This window comes from Chenopodium album, chromosome 1 (genome assembly GCF_948465745.1).
Source record: "Chenopodium album chromosome 1, dcCheAlbu1.1, whole genome shotgun sequence".
NCBI classification, from domain to species: Eukaryota; Viridiplantae; Streptophyta; class Magnoliopsida; order Caryophyllales; family Amaranthaceae; genus Chenopodium; species Chenopodium album.
In genome coordinates this window covers 12,025,884-12,042,755 of record NC_137834.1, presented here as the reverse complement: position 1 = coordinate 12,042,755, position 16,872 = coordinate 12,025,884, and the positions used below count along the sequence as shown (strand labels likewise).

Here is a 16,872-nt window from a genome sequence, read left to right as displayed (position 1 = left end):
CTTTTTTTTTTTTTTTTTTTTTTTTTTTTTTTTTGTTTTTGAGAATAATATATATTTATTTTTTTGTATCATACTGTCTTTTTTTTTATTTAATTTTTTTTTTAAGAACGACATTTCTTCTTCTTTTTTTTCGTTCTATTTCTCTCTCTCTCTCTTTTTTTTTTTGTGTGAGGCAATCATCCCAAGTAAAGTTCTCGGGATTTTCTTTTTAAACCATAGAAGAGGTAAATAAATTATGCTCTTAAATCAAGGTTGACCAATTACAACTAAAAAAATGATGAACACGAAAATAGGCATGTTTAAGAATAAACATATTGATGGCGTTCTATTAAGAGATGCGAACTTCTAATGACGAACCTCATCAGAAGTAATGTCATTAGCTCGATTATCAAGTACGTAAACGAACCATCATAATAAAAATAGTATCGCCCGCAATTTACCATCTTGTGCTAAGGTGGAAAGTGCATCTTCAAGAGTAGCATCTACCACATGCGTTTTTTTTTTATAATTTTTTTTTGCGAAAACGCAAAAAAGAATGCTAATTTTTTTTCTTGCGAAAACGCAAAAAGAACGATAAAAAAACATGTTTTTCGAAAAAAGACAATCATAGTAAAAGTTAGACAACGTTGTTAGCCAAAGAGATATTTTTAGCACCTACTTAACGATTAACCTTGAAGCGGTAGTATCGTTTTCTCCGTATGATATTGCTCGTAACGAGTCAAAGTCAATGTTGAACAGTGGGCGCGCGCAAGACACAGTGTTGCGCGGAGGTGCCCCGCGCAACTTCTGAACTTGCGCTAGGAGGGCGCGCGCAACTTTGACAGTTGCGCGTGCCACCTGGTATGTTGACAATTTTTTTATTTTTTAATTTTTTTTTGCGAAAACGCAAAAAGAACGATAATTTTTTTTTTTTTTTTTTTTTTTTTTTTTTTTTTGTTGAACCATAATTTTTGCGAATTTTTTTTATTATATCTCTAGGTAACAAGTTGGAATCAGTTAGATTAGACACGAAGCACATATTCATGTAGTCACATAAGCACATAAAAGGAACCGTCAAAGCATACAATGCCATTCTAAGGTCAAGGCTTGGGTGTCCAAGGGTACCATATCTTAAGAAACGATGCACAAATAAATCACTCAACGTGTTGACCCATGACATCGCCCTCTCAACATTTTGTTGACGATATGGGTGAGATGATTGTTATTGATTTCGGGATAGAACCCTAGTGTTGGCAGCCCCTAATCAATGAGCCAATCCCCAATGGCCAAAGTGTGCTATGCTTATGCATGATGCAATGTTGCTTGTTTGATTTTTACTTTTGTGAAAAAGGAAGATATTACGCGTTCGAGTCTCGCTATCTAACTAGAAATTATCCAAGTTAGTTCTCGTTACAATCCATAGGCAACCTAGTGTTGGAAACCTTGAACCATAACTACGAACTAATCTTGTAACCTCTATGTCCCCAGTGGATTCGCCACTATAAGGAGGGTGATCCAATCGTAGGGGCCGGGGTCCTTCCTTAGATGCCAATGGCCGCTTAAAATCCTAGGGCTTTACACTTGTTAGGGTGTATTAGGATTTGAATTCCTGACTGTTTGGGAGACCTTGAATTAGAAATGATACTCTCATCACGCATTTTTGTAAGAAACAAGTAGGAGTCGCCAATGAGTTTTAGGAAAACTCATAAACCTTGTTCATGCCTTTCTCTCAAGTAGAGTTCAAGGGATAATTAGCACGAATAATAAGTTTACCCATGCCCAAATTGGTCTACATAAACCAAAAATGAGTTCGGGAGCGAGGGTACTAAGATAACGTTCCCTTTAGAGGGGAATCGCTATCTTAGCCCTAGTACGACCTCTACTAGCTCTTCCTTTTTCACAATTTCATTATCAAACAATATATGCAACGTGATACCTAAAGACTAATTTAGTTGATTTTATTTACAAGCATTAATCATGTAGGAATTGCATTGCAAAAGTCGTTATTCTTTGTTTAATCAATGTTTGTGAAAAGAACAAAATAACGCCTTGTCTTAAGTGATAAAACAACAATTAATTATTCAAATTCTATTCTTGATTAACGAAAGAGTACTATGTGAATTAATTAATTAAAAGTTTGTTTACAGTGATCAAAACAACACTAATTAATCAATTAAAGTTATTTAAACAATAAAAGAAAAATGATTTATCTAAGTGCTCAGGAAACTAACCGTTCTTCTTTTATGTTAAATTTCCGTTTAATGTGTTTATGGACTTTCTTTCTTCTTCGTACCTTCAAGAGCTTCAATGGACGGATTAGGGTTAAAGAGTAGATGAGAAGAAAGAGGGAAAAGTAGTATGATAGTAAGAGAAATAGAGAGATTAGGGTTTTGAGAATAATAGGGTTTTAATTCTGATTTTTTCGGTCCCCGTAATGCTGAACGAAGACCCCTATTTATAGGCGTAGGAATATAGGTTTAGGTTTTTAGAGTCGCGCAGTCAGGTGACGCGCGCAAGGCGCGCGCAACTGATTGAGTTGCGCTGGTTTGCGGTTTGCCTTACACGAAAACGCGTTTTTAAAACTTCCATAACTTTTGATTGCAGAGTCGAATTAAGGCGTCATTGGAAATATCTGAATATCTTATTTTTAACGCCGTTAGAATTAGGTTAGAATATGTTATGGATCAAAAGTTATGGTCGTTGGAGTGCAAGGGTGTCGGTTTTAGGGCCCGGTTTAGTGTTTTGATCATAATTTCTTCGTTTTGGCTCGGAATTGGGCATATAATATACCGTTGGAAAGCTCTTTGAAAGGGATATACATCTGTATAGGCCTTGCATGGGAATTTGATAGTTGTTTCATCTGTTTGGCTCGGTTTTTCAACAATGTAGGTTCCATTGGATCCAATCATTGCATTAACGCATTTGGGTCCGTTAATAATCATGTTTAAACATGAATAAACACGTTTTAGGCCTAATTAGTAATCAAACAAGGATCTAAGATAACTTGGTCTCAAATATGGGTTTCAATTTACTTCATAATTCTTTTCATAGTCCATAAACACTTCAACTTTGATCTAGCACGAAGAACGGATTTTTGTAACATCATCGCACTTCCTTTCGGGACAAGAGGCCAAAAGTAGGTGTCTACAATTGGAAAGCTTAATTTAGGAAAGTTTTAAAGAAGATAAGTTTTGTGAAAAGATTTATTAAAATGATTTTATTTCATGAAATCCGGATTTACTAAAAGATATTATTCTTTTCATAAGTTTTCTAAAAAGATTTTCATGAAATCCGGATTTACTAAAAAGATTTCATGAAATCCGGATTTACTAAAAAGATATCCCCAAGCATTCTTTCATTTTATGGCTTGCTATGCATGATAGACTCAAAACAAGAGAGAAACTCTTGAAATATGATGCTTATGCTGAGGATAGTTGTTTGCTGTGTGGTGCTAATATTGAGGACAGACATCATCTGTTCTTTAATTGTAGATACAGTCAAGAGTGTTTGATGAGAATTGCCCATTGGCTCCATATTCCAAATCAGAATTTCTGCATTGATGAGGTTTGGAAGAATTGGCTCAGAGCAGTGAAAGATAAGGTGCAGCAGAAGGTGGTTCTGGCAGTTCTGGCTTGTGTTGTTTATCACATCTGGTTTGCCAGGAACACTGCTTTCTGGCAGAAAGCTGTTATTCACCCTTCAAACCTGTGTAAGGGTATTGGTAGGGTGAGCATGGATAGAATCAAACAACTTATAGACAAGAAATAGAGCAGATTGCAGTGCAAGTGGATTCAGGAGCTATGTAGCAACATCCCAAACTAGTGTGCTGTATTTGTTGTTAGTTGGTTTTTCTTTGTTTGCTCTAGTCCTGTTTAGTTGCTTTTAGGTTTTTGCTTTTCTCTCTCTTAGTTGAACCCTTCCTAGAAGGTGGCAACTAAGGAGTTTAAAGCTTGGGGAGTTTGGCCTTGTGTTGTTTTGTTGGTGCCTTGTTTAGGCTTGTATTTGTTGTACACTTGTACAGTTTTTTGTTGAAATATACTTACTTACTTACCAAAAAAAAAAAAAAAAGATTTTCTTCTAAAAAGATTTACATAAATTGTGTTTTGTGAATTATGGTAGTTTTACAAATTTATCTTTTTGAAAACCCTACTTTCTATGTGATCTAGTCTCGTATAAATTGTAAAATTTACATTTTATATTTCTTTTGTGAGTTTATGTGTGAAGAATTCGAAGAGTGCTTAATTGTGTAAGTTTGTCAAGTTCATACTTTGTCATATTAGTTTCGGATTTCATGTGTAGCTTTCCTTTCATATACTAGAGATCAATTGTTTGTATTGGCTGGGTCCTGTACATTCTGTTTTATATTCCGCAAAAATAGTTACTAGAAAACACATACAATTCACCCCCCGTCTTGTAGTGTTCGTCTCAACTAGCAGTTTGGTTTATAAAAGTGTATTTTTTTCCCAATTTTATGTCAAGCACTCTGCTTTTACATAAAACTCTAAATTATTTTATTTATAGCCCTTTATGTTCAAATTAAATTTCATTTTTAATTACCTCTGTCATAAATACAATAAATCGAGTATTCGAGTGCACGTGTTTGTAAAAGAGAGAGTCAACCTCACGAGACAAAAAAATGTTTTATCTCAAGACCAAAAATATTTTATCTCAAAAATCACATGACGACAAAAGGAGTAGTATATTATTCCCTTAACCTTATACTATGTAGCATTTAACTCGTTCATCTTATATCAATGTGCGATAGTTACTTGTGTTAATTGAAAATACTATACATACTTCAATAGTTTATCAATTAGCTCTGATAATAATAAAAGTCCGAGCAAACACTTGTATAAATATATGCTACACTTCCTTCGTTTTTTCAATAGCAACCATTTGACTTTTAAAACAGTTGAAGTAATAATTTCTCTATCGACAAGTGTATAAGTCAAACTCCTACAAATAAAAATAAAACGGTTGGAGTAATAATTGCACTAAGAGCATCTCCAATGGTTTAATTGTAAGGAATTGCTTGCAATATAAATAAAATTTCTAGCTACATGCTTACCATTGGAGAACAAAAAATTGAGCACCATGCTAGCAATTGTAGCCCAAACAAGCTACATGCTTGATTGATAAAGAGACAAATAAACTCCACTTATATTATAAAATGTGTATAATTATTTATTTATTTATTTATTAAAATTTATTTTTTACAAACTAAAAAATGTTGTAACTTACCATTGGAACACTTTGTTGCTAAAAAGTGTTGTAGCTTAAAAATTAATATAGAAAAGCAAGCTACAAAGCATTGTAGCTTCCCATTGGAGATGCTCTAAGCTTCTAGATTAAACACATTTTTAGTGAATGATAATTATAGAGGACCCTACAAATAAAAGCAAAAACGGTTGGAGTAATAACTGCACTAAGCTACTCTGTACTAGATTAAACACATTTTTAGTGCATGAAAATTATGGAGGACCCTACGTTATCACTCAAATGATAATGAAAGGTTGAGTAAAGTCCTAAAACACTATACTGAGTACGGAGTTTTTTTTTTCCAAAAGCCAAATGTGTCGGTTGGAGTTGCCCTAAAATAACTAAACCATCCAATTACAAGGAAAAAAAAAATTAAAAAATGGGAGGAAAGCATTTGAAGGTATTGATGTATCCATGGTTAGCAATGGGTCATATAATTCCATATCTTCACCTTGCTAACAAACTTGCCGAAAAAGGTCACATTGTCACTCTTTTGATACCAAACAAGGCCAAACAATTGTTACAATCTAAAAACTTTCATCCATCCTTAATAACATTACATACAATCACCATCCCTCAAGTTCATCCACTCCCTCCGGGTACGGAAACCTGCTCAGATATTCCTTTCCACCTCCAAACCCACCTCGCCACCGCACTAGACCTCACTCGGGTTGAGTTTGAGTCTATTTTTGTTAGACTTCAACTCGACCTTGTCTTTTACGACTTCACCTATTGGGTCCCTGAGGCAGTGGTTGCCTCTGGGTCCCAAGCCAAGTGTGTGGCTTACTATATAGTGTCTACAGCGGCCTTGGCTTTTAGTATGGTCCTATCTCGGGACCCACAAAAGGACAGGACTGCGGTAGAGGAGGATGCGTGTGTTGCTTGTGCTCCACCGGGCTACCCTTCGTCAACTGTTATCCTTACAGACCCAAAAAGGATGCTTGGCTTGTACATGCCATTCGGCGAGGGGATGACCTTCTACGAGCGTATCACCACGTCGCTCAAGAGTAGCGACGTCATTGCCATCAAGACATGTCGAGAGATAGAAGGCAAGTATTGTGACTACTTGTCTAAGCAGTATGACAACAAGCCAATCCTCCTCTCGGGCTTAGACCTTCCCGAACCCCAAGAGGCAGAGCTAGAAACACGTTGGGAAAATTGGCTAAGACAATTTAAACTAGGATCAGTTGTTTTTTGTGTCTTTGGAAGTCAAGTTGTACTCGACGTGGACCAATTTCAAGAACTCTTACTCGGGTTTGAAATGACAAAATTACCCTTCTTGGTAGCATTCAAGCCCCCCACGGGTTGCTCAACCGTGGAGGAGGCATTCCCAGAGGGGTTTACAGATAGGATCTGTGATCGAGGGGTGGTAACGGGAGAGTGGGTGCAACAACAACAAATACTCGGAACACCCATCAGTCGGATGCTTCGTTAGCCATTGTGGCTCAGGGAGTATATGGGAGGCAATATTGAGTAAAAATCAGACAGTGTTGATACCACAACTACGAGATCAAGTGTTGTTCTCAAAAATATTTACGACCGAATTGAAAGTGGCTGTGGAAGTAGTACGAGGAGAGGATGGAATGTGGGTGTCAAGGGAGAGTTTGAGTAAAGCAATTAAATCTGTTATGGATGAAAATAGTGAGATTAGTGGTTTGGTTAAGAAAAACCATGATATTTTGAGACAAAAATTAGCTCAACCTGGATTAATGAGTGGTTACTTTGACAAATTTGTCAAGGATTTGCAAGCACTCGTTAGTAACAATGTGTGATATTGTTTAGTGTCTCCTTTACCATTTGTTTTTTTGTCTCTCGGTTGAATTCGTTGATATGTACGTAATAAATTATGTGTCCTGTACGACATTGTTATGTTTCCTTTTTATAGAAAGGGTTAAGGTTATTTAGACTATTAGGTTGAATTGGAGTTGCTCTAATAACCTAATTAATATCTGATATTTATAATTTAATATTTGACTATTATTATCTTATTTCTGATAATTTTTTTTTTTCTATTTGTATGACCAAACTCACGTGAGTCTGTTCTACACAATACTTTACGATACTCTAAATAGAGATGTGAGCAGTTCCTGAAGAGATTCCAATCCTTCATTTGGGGTACATATTTGAAGGCTCGTTGTGCTACCTTTGGGGAGCATTCTTCATTGAGAACCTCGTACCGCTGGAGTCGAAATACACTTCTAGGGCACCCATAAAACACGTCACAATGTAATGAGATTTACATTTAAAGTAACATCTTTTTTTCTTTTTTTTTTTCTTTTTTTTTTTTTTTTTTCGGTTGAATTCACTGATATGTAATAAGGATTTGCAAGCACTTGTTAGTAATAATGTAGTCTGATCTTCTTTAGTGTCTACTTTGCCCTTTTTTTTTTTTTTTTGGGTCTGCCGATTGAATTCGTTGATGTGTACGTAATTAATTATGTGTACTGTACGACATTGTTATGCTTCTTTTTATCAAGGTTAAGGTTATTTAGACTATTAGGTGGTCTTATGGTTGTTTGGGATTGCAAGTTTGCAACGGCAACTCACCTTATATTAGATACGAAGTTTTTTTTAAGATATCGGACCTAATGATTATGCTCTCTTTTTTTTTTAATAAGTTCATATTGTTTTGAGAAAACCATATTCTAACTTTGATGTGCATATATATTTTTCTTTTGAAAATAGTCTAACTCACTCTTTAGCAGGGCCATCTCGTTAGATTTCAGGGCCTTATTCTAAACTATAAAAAAGGACCCTAATAGAAAAAAAAAAAAAAAAAAAAAATTATACTCCATAATACTTAAATTTTATATCAAAAATAATATCATATTACAAGGATATATACAATGGCGGATCTTCTAAGGGGCAAGGCTGGGCTTGGCCCCCCTTAGATTTTGATCCAAATTTTACAATCTGCTTTACTACTTTACTTAGTGTCATCAAAATTTCATCAAATACTATATTCTTTCCCTTTTTTAAAATTAGTAGGAGTATACAAGCAATGAAGCAAACAATATTGCTTGCATTTTTAAATATTTAATGGAATTTTTATATACTAGCTTATAGTTTGTTGTAATTCATCTATATATTTCGTATATATTTCACCTTAATTTGATTGGTTTTCTGCAATTATAATATGTTTTATATTTTCTTCATACTTTTCTTAATTGCAATATTGTTAAAGATTTTATACTTGCTAATGCAATTTCTTACTGCTAATTTTTTAGTTATACTTTAGCCTATACACCATACATAAAGATGAATCAAATAAAACCCAACATGACAATGTTTATTTTAAAATACTATCGCTAAATAAGGGCACAAAAATAATAAATTGTGTAAATAGTATAATAATTTTTAGTTTAATGATTGAAAAATGGTCTATACTCCCTTTGTTTTTTCTAATGCATCAGCTATATGCTTAGATGTGTACATCAATTCAGGGGTTCAGGTATTTGGTGAGGTCATGACAGATCGGGTTTAATTATTTTTTGAGTCATGCTAAATTTAATGTGTTCATACAAGTCAAAATCTGTTTTTTTTTTAGTGTGTTTGAGGTCGAGTCTGACGATCGTTTTTTGAAAACTTCTATGCTTCACTTGGATTTGCACATGTGTCGAGGCACAACTTTTATCTTTAATTAAATTTATAAATAAATTTACAATTAATCCAAATAACATATTATATGATAACATTTATATATTATTAGTAAAAACACTATGTCAAGGTAAGAACGGTGTAAAATCAAAGGAAAATTAGGAATTAAAATTTAACTCGGCCCCCCAAAGGGATGAAACGAAAGAATAAAAAAAATGAAATCTTGTATAGAGACTTGTCTTTTTCTTTGTCTTCATGGTTGCTTATGAATTATTTGTTACCGCCAGAGGAACAAGAATTTTGTTATTGCTGATGCTTTGATTGGAAGAAAAGAAGGAAGGAATGACGTTCCCCTTATTCTTCCAACTCTTAACTAGTGATTCTTGAACTCGAGTATTATGAAACAAAATGAGCTCACTTAATGAATTCACTCAATACTCGAATTGGAAAGGAAGAGTGTATGAAACAATTTTGAAAACGGATGGGAAATACTCCACTCATTCCTATTACGACGGAAAGCGATGCATGCATAGTCCTATTATACGATCATAAACAATATAGTGCATTACTCGAAGACAAAGTGTGTGCGATGACTCAACATGTGAGATTAGGTGAGTTTATTAAGACTCGTGGTATGATCGCATGGCTAGACATGAGGACGTTGTGAAAAACAAAGGACCCAATGACCAAATAGCACGGAAGACTAAAAGACAAACTAACTTGATTAATTTTGTCCAATTTTAATGTTTATGTTATTTACTAGGTGAAAACGGTCCATTGGCAATTGTTAGTCATAAATAAGATCAATCAAAATCAAAGACAAAGAACACATGTTAAGGTTAGCACAAAAAATCACAAGAAACTAGGAAAAGGACTAGAATTCTAGAAGAGTTAGGACTCATGCATGGGTATAAATAAATTAATAAATAAAAACAAAAATCTATAATCCTATGTTATACGAGTTGACACATATTAAAGGACTTGGCTAAGACTATCTTGACACGAAAAGTTTTTTAAAAAAATGAAATAAAAATAAATAAGAAAATTGACGCTAAAAAGACACCTAAACTGGACAGGCTGTAGTATATCGGTTATAACTTTTGATTTGTGACTCTGATTGGGACGAAACTAATTCCAAATGAAAGATAAAACTCGGGGCTACAGATCCATAGGTTCCACGACACGTAACTTTTTCTAGAACTCCGGTTATGACCAAAACAAGTTGACTCTTGTGCAGTATACGGGAATAAAAAATCCGGGTGACTCAAAAATTGAAAAAAAAAATCTATGGCTCGACTCTAATAATAAAAAAAAAGGTTTGATAAGAAAAAAATAATTAAAAAAAGGTCAATAAAAAAAGTACACATAAGCATATCGTCACGTATGATGCAATGAAGTTCGCAACCTAAACTCAAGTTCTATGTTCGACTATGGTCAAGCTTTTGGGTGTCAAAGGGTACCATGGTTAAGTGTTTGGACGCGTTAGCAAGGCAGCCTCCCTTGAGGGTGTATGCCAATGGACGGCTCCGCGAGTTCATGATGAAATCGAACTCGACTCCATGGTTTGGGTGGATTTAAAAACTCGGATGAACCCTTATTGCCATGAGCGTTTTCGGGTTGATAGAGCTTAAATCCCCCGGGCTAGCCACATACGTAGAACACGTACTATTGTAGCAAAATAGGTAACCTAAAAAGCATATCCATATGTGACAATGCCAATTAAATCACAGGAATACAATTCAAGAATCTTTCAAGTCTCATCCACTCATCTCAGTTAAATACCGATCACTCAAATCGATAAATAACCAAGAATCCTCCCTAGTGGAGTCGCCAAATTGTAGGCGTCGTTCGAAGTGCGCCTACGTTAAAGCATGTGTGCATATGCTTGGCACTCTTAGGAAGTGGGGATTGACATATACGATTAGGGACAAGGAAAGTAGGGAGTCGCCAACAAGTTTTTAAGGAACTTGTAAACCGTTCACGGATCATAAAAGGCAACCACGAATAAAGGGACAACGAAAGGCAACAACGATTGACCCGTGAAGGTTACACCCCATTCATAATCCATGAGATTACTTACTCCATATGGTTCGGAACCACGAAAGGAGGATCTGGGATGATGGTACGAAGTGAGTCATGGAGTCACATTCGCCCGTATTGGCCTCTACTCGATTCTTATAGTGAAAAGTGATTCCTGCGATCTTAAAGGCATACAAACAAAATATTCAATTAGCTCCGAACTATTATTAGGCTAAATTGGTTGAATATTAATGCAACATATAATTCTAATATATTTGTGATCACTTGATTAAAAAACGAGATTAAAAGGAACCTAAACCGGTTGTCCAAATTATCTTATTAGGCGTGATTTTCAATTACATATTCCCTTTAAACATGCAATGTGGTGATCAATAAATATAATAAACTAAACATTAATATTGGAAGCAATTCAACAATAATAGCGTTAGTCAAATCAAATATAAAATTAACCTAATCATGATACTAGTAATATTAAAATAAGAGTAATTAAGTGAATCAATTTCTCACTTTTCGCGTTTCCTTGAATTGCTACATCATGAATAAACTGTTAGTAACTTCAATAAAAATAAATCAAATGCAAATTAAATAAAATAAATGTAGATTTGATTTGTTCCAAACCCTCAGTTAATTATACCTTTCACGCCTTGGTTAAAGTATAGACCTTTGGGTATTGTATGAACTCCCTGGAGTGCTTAGAAGAAGTATTTTGAGAGAATAGGGTGGCTAGTGTTTAGGCTAAAGAGAGAGAAGAGAATTATTTGATGATCAAGGTTGTTGATTATTGAAAAGGGGGTGATATGACCTCTGTTTATAGGGAAAAAAGAGGGTCGAAGAATCAAGAAAAGATCGAGTTCGAATCAGATTAAAACTCTTGCGATAGACAGCAGTTTTTGCGGTTTTTGTTTTTATTATATCTTTTGATCAAAAAATTGGAATAGGATGAATATGATATCGTTGGAAATTTCTTGAAATCTACTTTCTAACCCAATTAGAATCAGATAAAAATATTTTGTATAACAAAAGATATGGCCGAAATAGTGAAACGGTGTTAGTTTTGGATAGATCAGAGTTTGACATTTTATTCATATCTTTTCCGTTATAGCTCGGAATTGATATTATAATATATCACTGGAAAGATAAATTCAAGGGATATCCAACCATCTAAGATTTGGATAAAAAATGTGAGGATCGCAAATATTACCTGTCTATCTTTGAACGTCTTTTAATTCGTATAGAATTAGGACTTTCAAAAAAGAAGTTTTATTCAATTTCAAACTATTTAATCTTATCTTTTCAAAAGGGATAATCAAGATCTTGTAGAAACTTATAGAAGCTTCTAATTAATCCTAATTGGTTTAGGAATGGGATTAAATAATTTGGACCCTCCACATGATCATTGGGTCGCAGGTAAGGTGGGCTTAGGTTCGGTTTGGGTTCAGTTTAATATTTTGGCCATAACTTATTAGTTATTACTCGGATTTAGGCTTATAATATATAGTTGGAAAGCTCTTTTAAAGCCCCATCCAACTATTCAATCATTGGACCCAGATTATGGACCAAAATAAACTGTATTAAACGTTTTTATAAAAAGGACACGAAATAAATGATTTTTAAAGGACACGAAATGAATTATTTTGGGTTTAATGGCACAAAAAGAGGAAAATTAGTTACGGTTTGGGGAAATGGGCTAGGAATTAGGTTGGTATTATGAAATGTATTGGGATTGAATATGGATTTAAGCACTCCAAAAATTAAATACTCAATCCGACCAATAATGGCGGTGAAAGGTTGTTCATCATCGGGTTTGGTTTTGGGGAGACATTTTTAGGTGTCTACAGAAGCCCCCACTTTGACTGAGTTTGTAGAAACGTCAGTTTCGAAAACGATAGTCAAAGTAGTCGATAGGGAAGGAGAATGATTTAAGATAATCTGCGATCTTAAATCACTTTGTATACGCCGATACATGCAAAAATTAAAACCTGAACTTGAAGGTGTAGGGAATATTTCAAGCATTACCCCAAACTTGAACCCCACTATGATCATACACTTAAGTAAGGTGGCGTCCAAAGGGAAAAAAGCTAGAGAAAAAGAGTCGCTAACAAGTTTTAGGAACTTGTAAACCGTTCACAGGGTGAAGGTTACACCCCTTAATGATCCAATAGATCGTTAACTCCAATTGGTCTGGAACCAAGACTGGAAGTTCGGGGATGAAGGTACAAATCCATGTACGCTTTCTTACTAATATGCAATCATTAGGTTAACCCTAAACCTGTTTTAACTATGTTGGTTGAATATTAATGCACAAATAAAACTATTATTGGCGATCACTTGAATTATAATCATATTAGCCCTAAACAAGATTATTAATTATCTTATTAAGCGTGATTACAAGTACAAATTCCATTTAAACATGCATAATAGATGTGACCAAGCAATAACAATAAATATAATCAAGCAACATAATAATCAAATTATATATAAGTTATCCGTCAATTAACAAATAACATGAAAAAATTCGTAAATTAACAAATCAGTGAACAATTCACTAATTAACAAATTACGTGAAACAATTCGCTAATTAACAAATTACGTTAAATTATATAATTCGACACAACAATAATCATAATCATAGTCATAATCATACTTATCATAATCATGTTAAAACATAATATTAATAGCAAGATCCTAAGCATGATACTAACAAGATTAATAACAAACCCTAGCATGTCACTAAACAATTAAAATCAAAGCTTTAACCCTAACATGATACTAACATGCTATTAGGAAAGAAAATAAGAAGCATCATAACAATCATACTTTATTTAAAGAACTTATTCTTTATCCTAAACATGATATTAGGAAGCAATAAAACATCCTAACATGATACTAGGAATCAAAATAACAATCTAAGCGTGATTTCTATGTCAGAATATCAATTAAACCACTAAATTACTTACTTGGATGCCTCGTAACTCTTTCTAATAACAAAATACACACGTTAGTAATTTCAAGGAAAAATAATAAAATAAACAATTAAATTAAATAATTAAAATAGAGATTCGGGACTAAACCCTCAGAAATTAAAACCTTTCACGTTTAGGGTGAAGGCAACTTTGAACTTGGCTAGGTGTGTCTAGTGCTAATGTATGAGAAATTTTGTTTGTAAGAGGGTTGGCTTAGAAAGAGAGAGAATCAAGAAACTCTTGATGAGAGTTGATTAGAGTTGATGATAAAAATTGATGATTGTTGATGGAAATTGATGATTGAAAAAAAGAATTTTAGGAGGCTATTTATAAAGAAAATCAGCCGGATATGATAAAAAACAAATCAGAGTTTCGAAAAGAATAAAACACGACTCTGTCGTCAGACGTCAGGCCTGTCGCCAGACGCCAGGACTGTCGTCAGACGCTGCAATCAGTTTTTCCACGCGTTTTCTTATTTTGATAAAATTTAAGTGTACGAGAGGGTAAAACTGTAATTTCCTTAAAAACATTTCTTTTATTCTAACTAAAACTCTAAAAAGTCAATTAAAGTCAATTTATCAATGCTAATCAAATTAGGATTCAAAAGAACCTTCTAGAAGATTCTAGAAGACTATAATAAATTCTAATCGCATTTAGAATGATAAACCATAATAAGCCCTCCTCTAGATCATTGGGCCGCATATAACAATCAAACCGGGCCCAGTTTAGTAATTTGGTCATAACTTCCTCATTATTCATCGGAATTGGGCTTATAATATATCGTTGGAAAGCTCTTTTGGAACCCGACCCAACTACACTATTATTGGACCCTTTCCATAGACCAAACCAAACTTGATTGGCTGTTATCATAAAATAGGTTTCAAAAACAAATAGAAAGAAAAGAAATAAAAGCTAACCGCAACACTAGAGTTTCCAGACTTTCACTTCATTCGATTATGATTCAACGTGAAAGGTACTCATCACTGGGTTTGGTTTTGGGGAAACACAAATGGGTGTCTACAGAAGCACCCCCTTTGATTGAGTTTGGAGAAACGCAAGTTTCGAAAACAAAAGTCAAAGTAGCGATAGGGACGGAGAATGATTCAGAACGTTCTACGATCCTAAATCATTCTTGTAACGCCGATACCTGCAAACTAGTGTTAGTTAAACAGATAAGAGAGTTAAGAAACGCCTATCTTGCACCGTCGAGCACACGTCTCTGAGAGTAACCGATTTGTATTGCATTTACTGTTGTTGACAACCTTCCACAAGCTAGGGAACGCTATCCTGTTGTTTGTTTTGACGATCTTCTGCAAGCTAGAGAATATCGCCTGAAGACCGCTACGCATGTAACTTCCTCCAATTTTCGCTGTGAAAGTCTTCGAAAAGATCACTACTTAATGCTGTTATGTCATTGCGTCGGCGCTTTATTTTGCTTCTTGTGAACCAGTATGTCGGTGCTTCTGAATTGTGAACTAGTATGTTGGTGCCTTTTTGTCTATGAGCCAGTATGTCGGCGCTTTTGTTGTGATGACAATCCTATTTTCTTTGGGAATAGTTGCCAACACAACTCTTGTATGATGTATGACAATCCGATTTAGGGAAAGTTGTCAATGCTACGTAACAATCCATCCTTGGAAATGTTGCTACGATGAAGCGACAATCCGTATCTCGGAAAATTTGCCAAAATCCAATTTTGGGAAAAGTTGCCAATGCTATGCGACAATCCTTTTAGGAAAATATTGCCACAATTGACAATCCGTGTCTTGGAACATTTGCCAAAAAAGAGTCGATCGACAATCCACTTCAGGAAAATTTGCCACTTACTGAAATGAATGACAATCCACGTTGAGGAACCTTTGCCGAAATTTATGATGAGTAGAGACCTACGACAATCCTTTGGGAAATTTTGCCATAGGGAACTGGGTGTATGACAATCCAATCTCGGAAAACTTGCCAGCAATGACAATCCAAACTTTGGAAAAATTTGCCAAACGGAGAAGGAGCACAACAATCCACACTTGGAAACTTTGCCAGAGATGACAATCCAATCTTGGAAAAATTGTCGTTTAAGAAGAATGCGCTATAATCCACTTTTGGAGATATTGTCAGTTGGGGATGATAATCCAATCTTGGAAAAATTGTCATTTGAAGGAGATGCGTGACAATCCATATTTGGAAATATTGTCGTATAAGTGCTTTGCTTTTGAATCGATGCGTACGTTGATGTTTGTAATGAGCCAATTCTTAGGCGCTTAAGCTAAGTGAGACGATCGCTTCAGGTCAATCACTTACTCGATTGTAATCAAGCCGACTACTAATCATGTCAATTTGCTTATAGGGGCTAACTGGCGTACCAAGGAACCCAAAATTGTTGTATGAGATTGAAATAACCATTCTGGGAGGCTTCGAGCTCTGTCGCCGCTGCAACGCTTCTGGCGCCACGATTGTGCTCTATCGCCAGGCGACATATGTTGTCTCTAGGCGACAGCCTTTTCATCTGGCGCTGGAGTCAGGTCTTCCCTATTTTGCTCTTGCTGCCACTGTTGCTTGGTTTTGCTCCGAACTTTGAACTTGGTTGTTTCCTTTCAACCAAATCCGCTCAAATTTTTTAAATTAAAGCTCTTCATCTCTAATTTACTGATCCATGTAATTTTGCTCAAATTCCTCTCATCTTGAAAGACTTTCTTGTGTCATATTCGCGGTTTTTCGAAAAAATCCGGGAATGTTCTTGCTTGCTGGGATGCACCTGCATTTATATCTTTGACTATAGGACTTTGTTTATCCTTTTTTAAGGTTGACCTAAGGCTTAGTGTTGCTTGACTCATTGACTTGACATGACTCAAGGTATAAACTTGACTTAATGATGACTCACTTCGTGTGACTCGTGTGTGCATAGTGATGACTCAATGTGATAACACGACATGACTCAATGTGTACATGACTCGTGTGTGTGTAGACATCTACTTTTAGCCTCCTGTCCCAACAGGAAGTGCAATGACGATAAATAAAGCCATCTTCGTGTTGGATCAAA

General features: G+C 35.0%; 1 protein-coding gene and 1 pseudogene across 1 annotated transcript; both read left to right on the top strand.

Annotated features, from left to right (window-relative positions):
- The first annotated feature begins 3,351 nt into the window (after positions 1-3,351).
- LOC145628420 (uncharacterized) lies at positions 3,352-3,747 on the top strand. The gene has a single exon (XM_081680719.1). The coding sequence runs from the start codon at positions 3,352-3,354 to the stop codon at positions 3,745-3,747; it is 396 nt and encodes a 131-aa protein (XP_081536845.1).
- A 1,817-nt stretch (positions 3,748-5,564) lies between these two features.
- Positions 5,565-7,099, top strand: LOC145563255 (UDP-glucosyl transferase 79T1 pseudogene; annotated as a pseudogene).
- Positions 7,100-16,872: the final 9,773 nt, after the last annotated feature.

Coding starts and splice junctions, on each gene's coding strand:
- LOC145628420 (XM_081680719.1), top strand. CDS start 3,352: ATGCATGATAGACTCAAAACAAGAGAGAAACTCTTGAAATATGATGCT.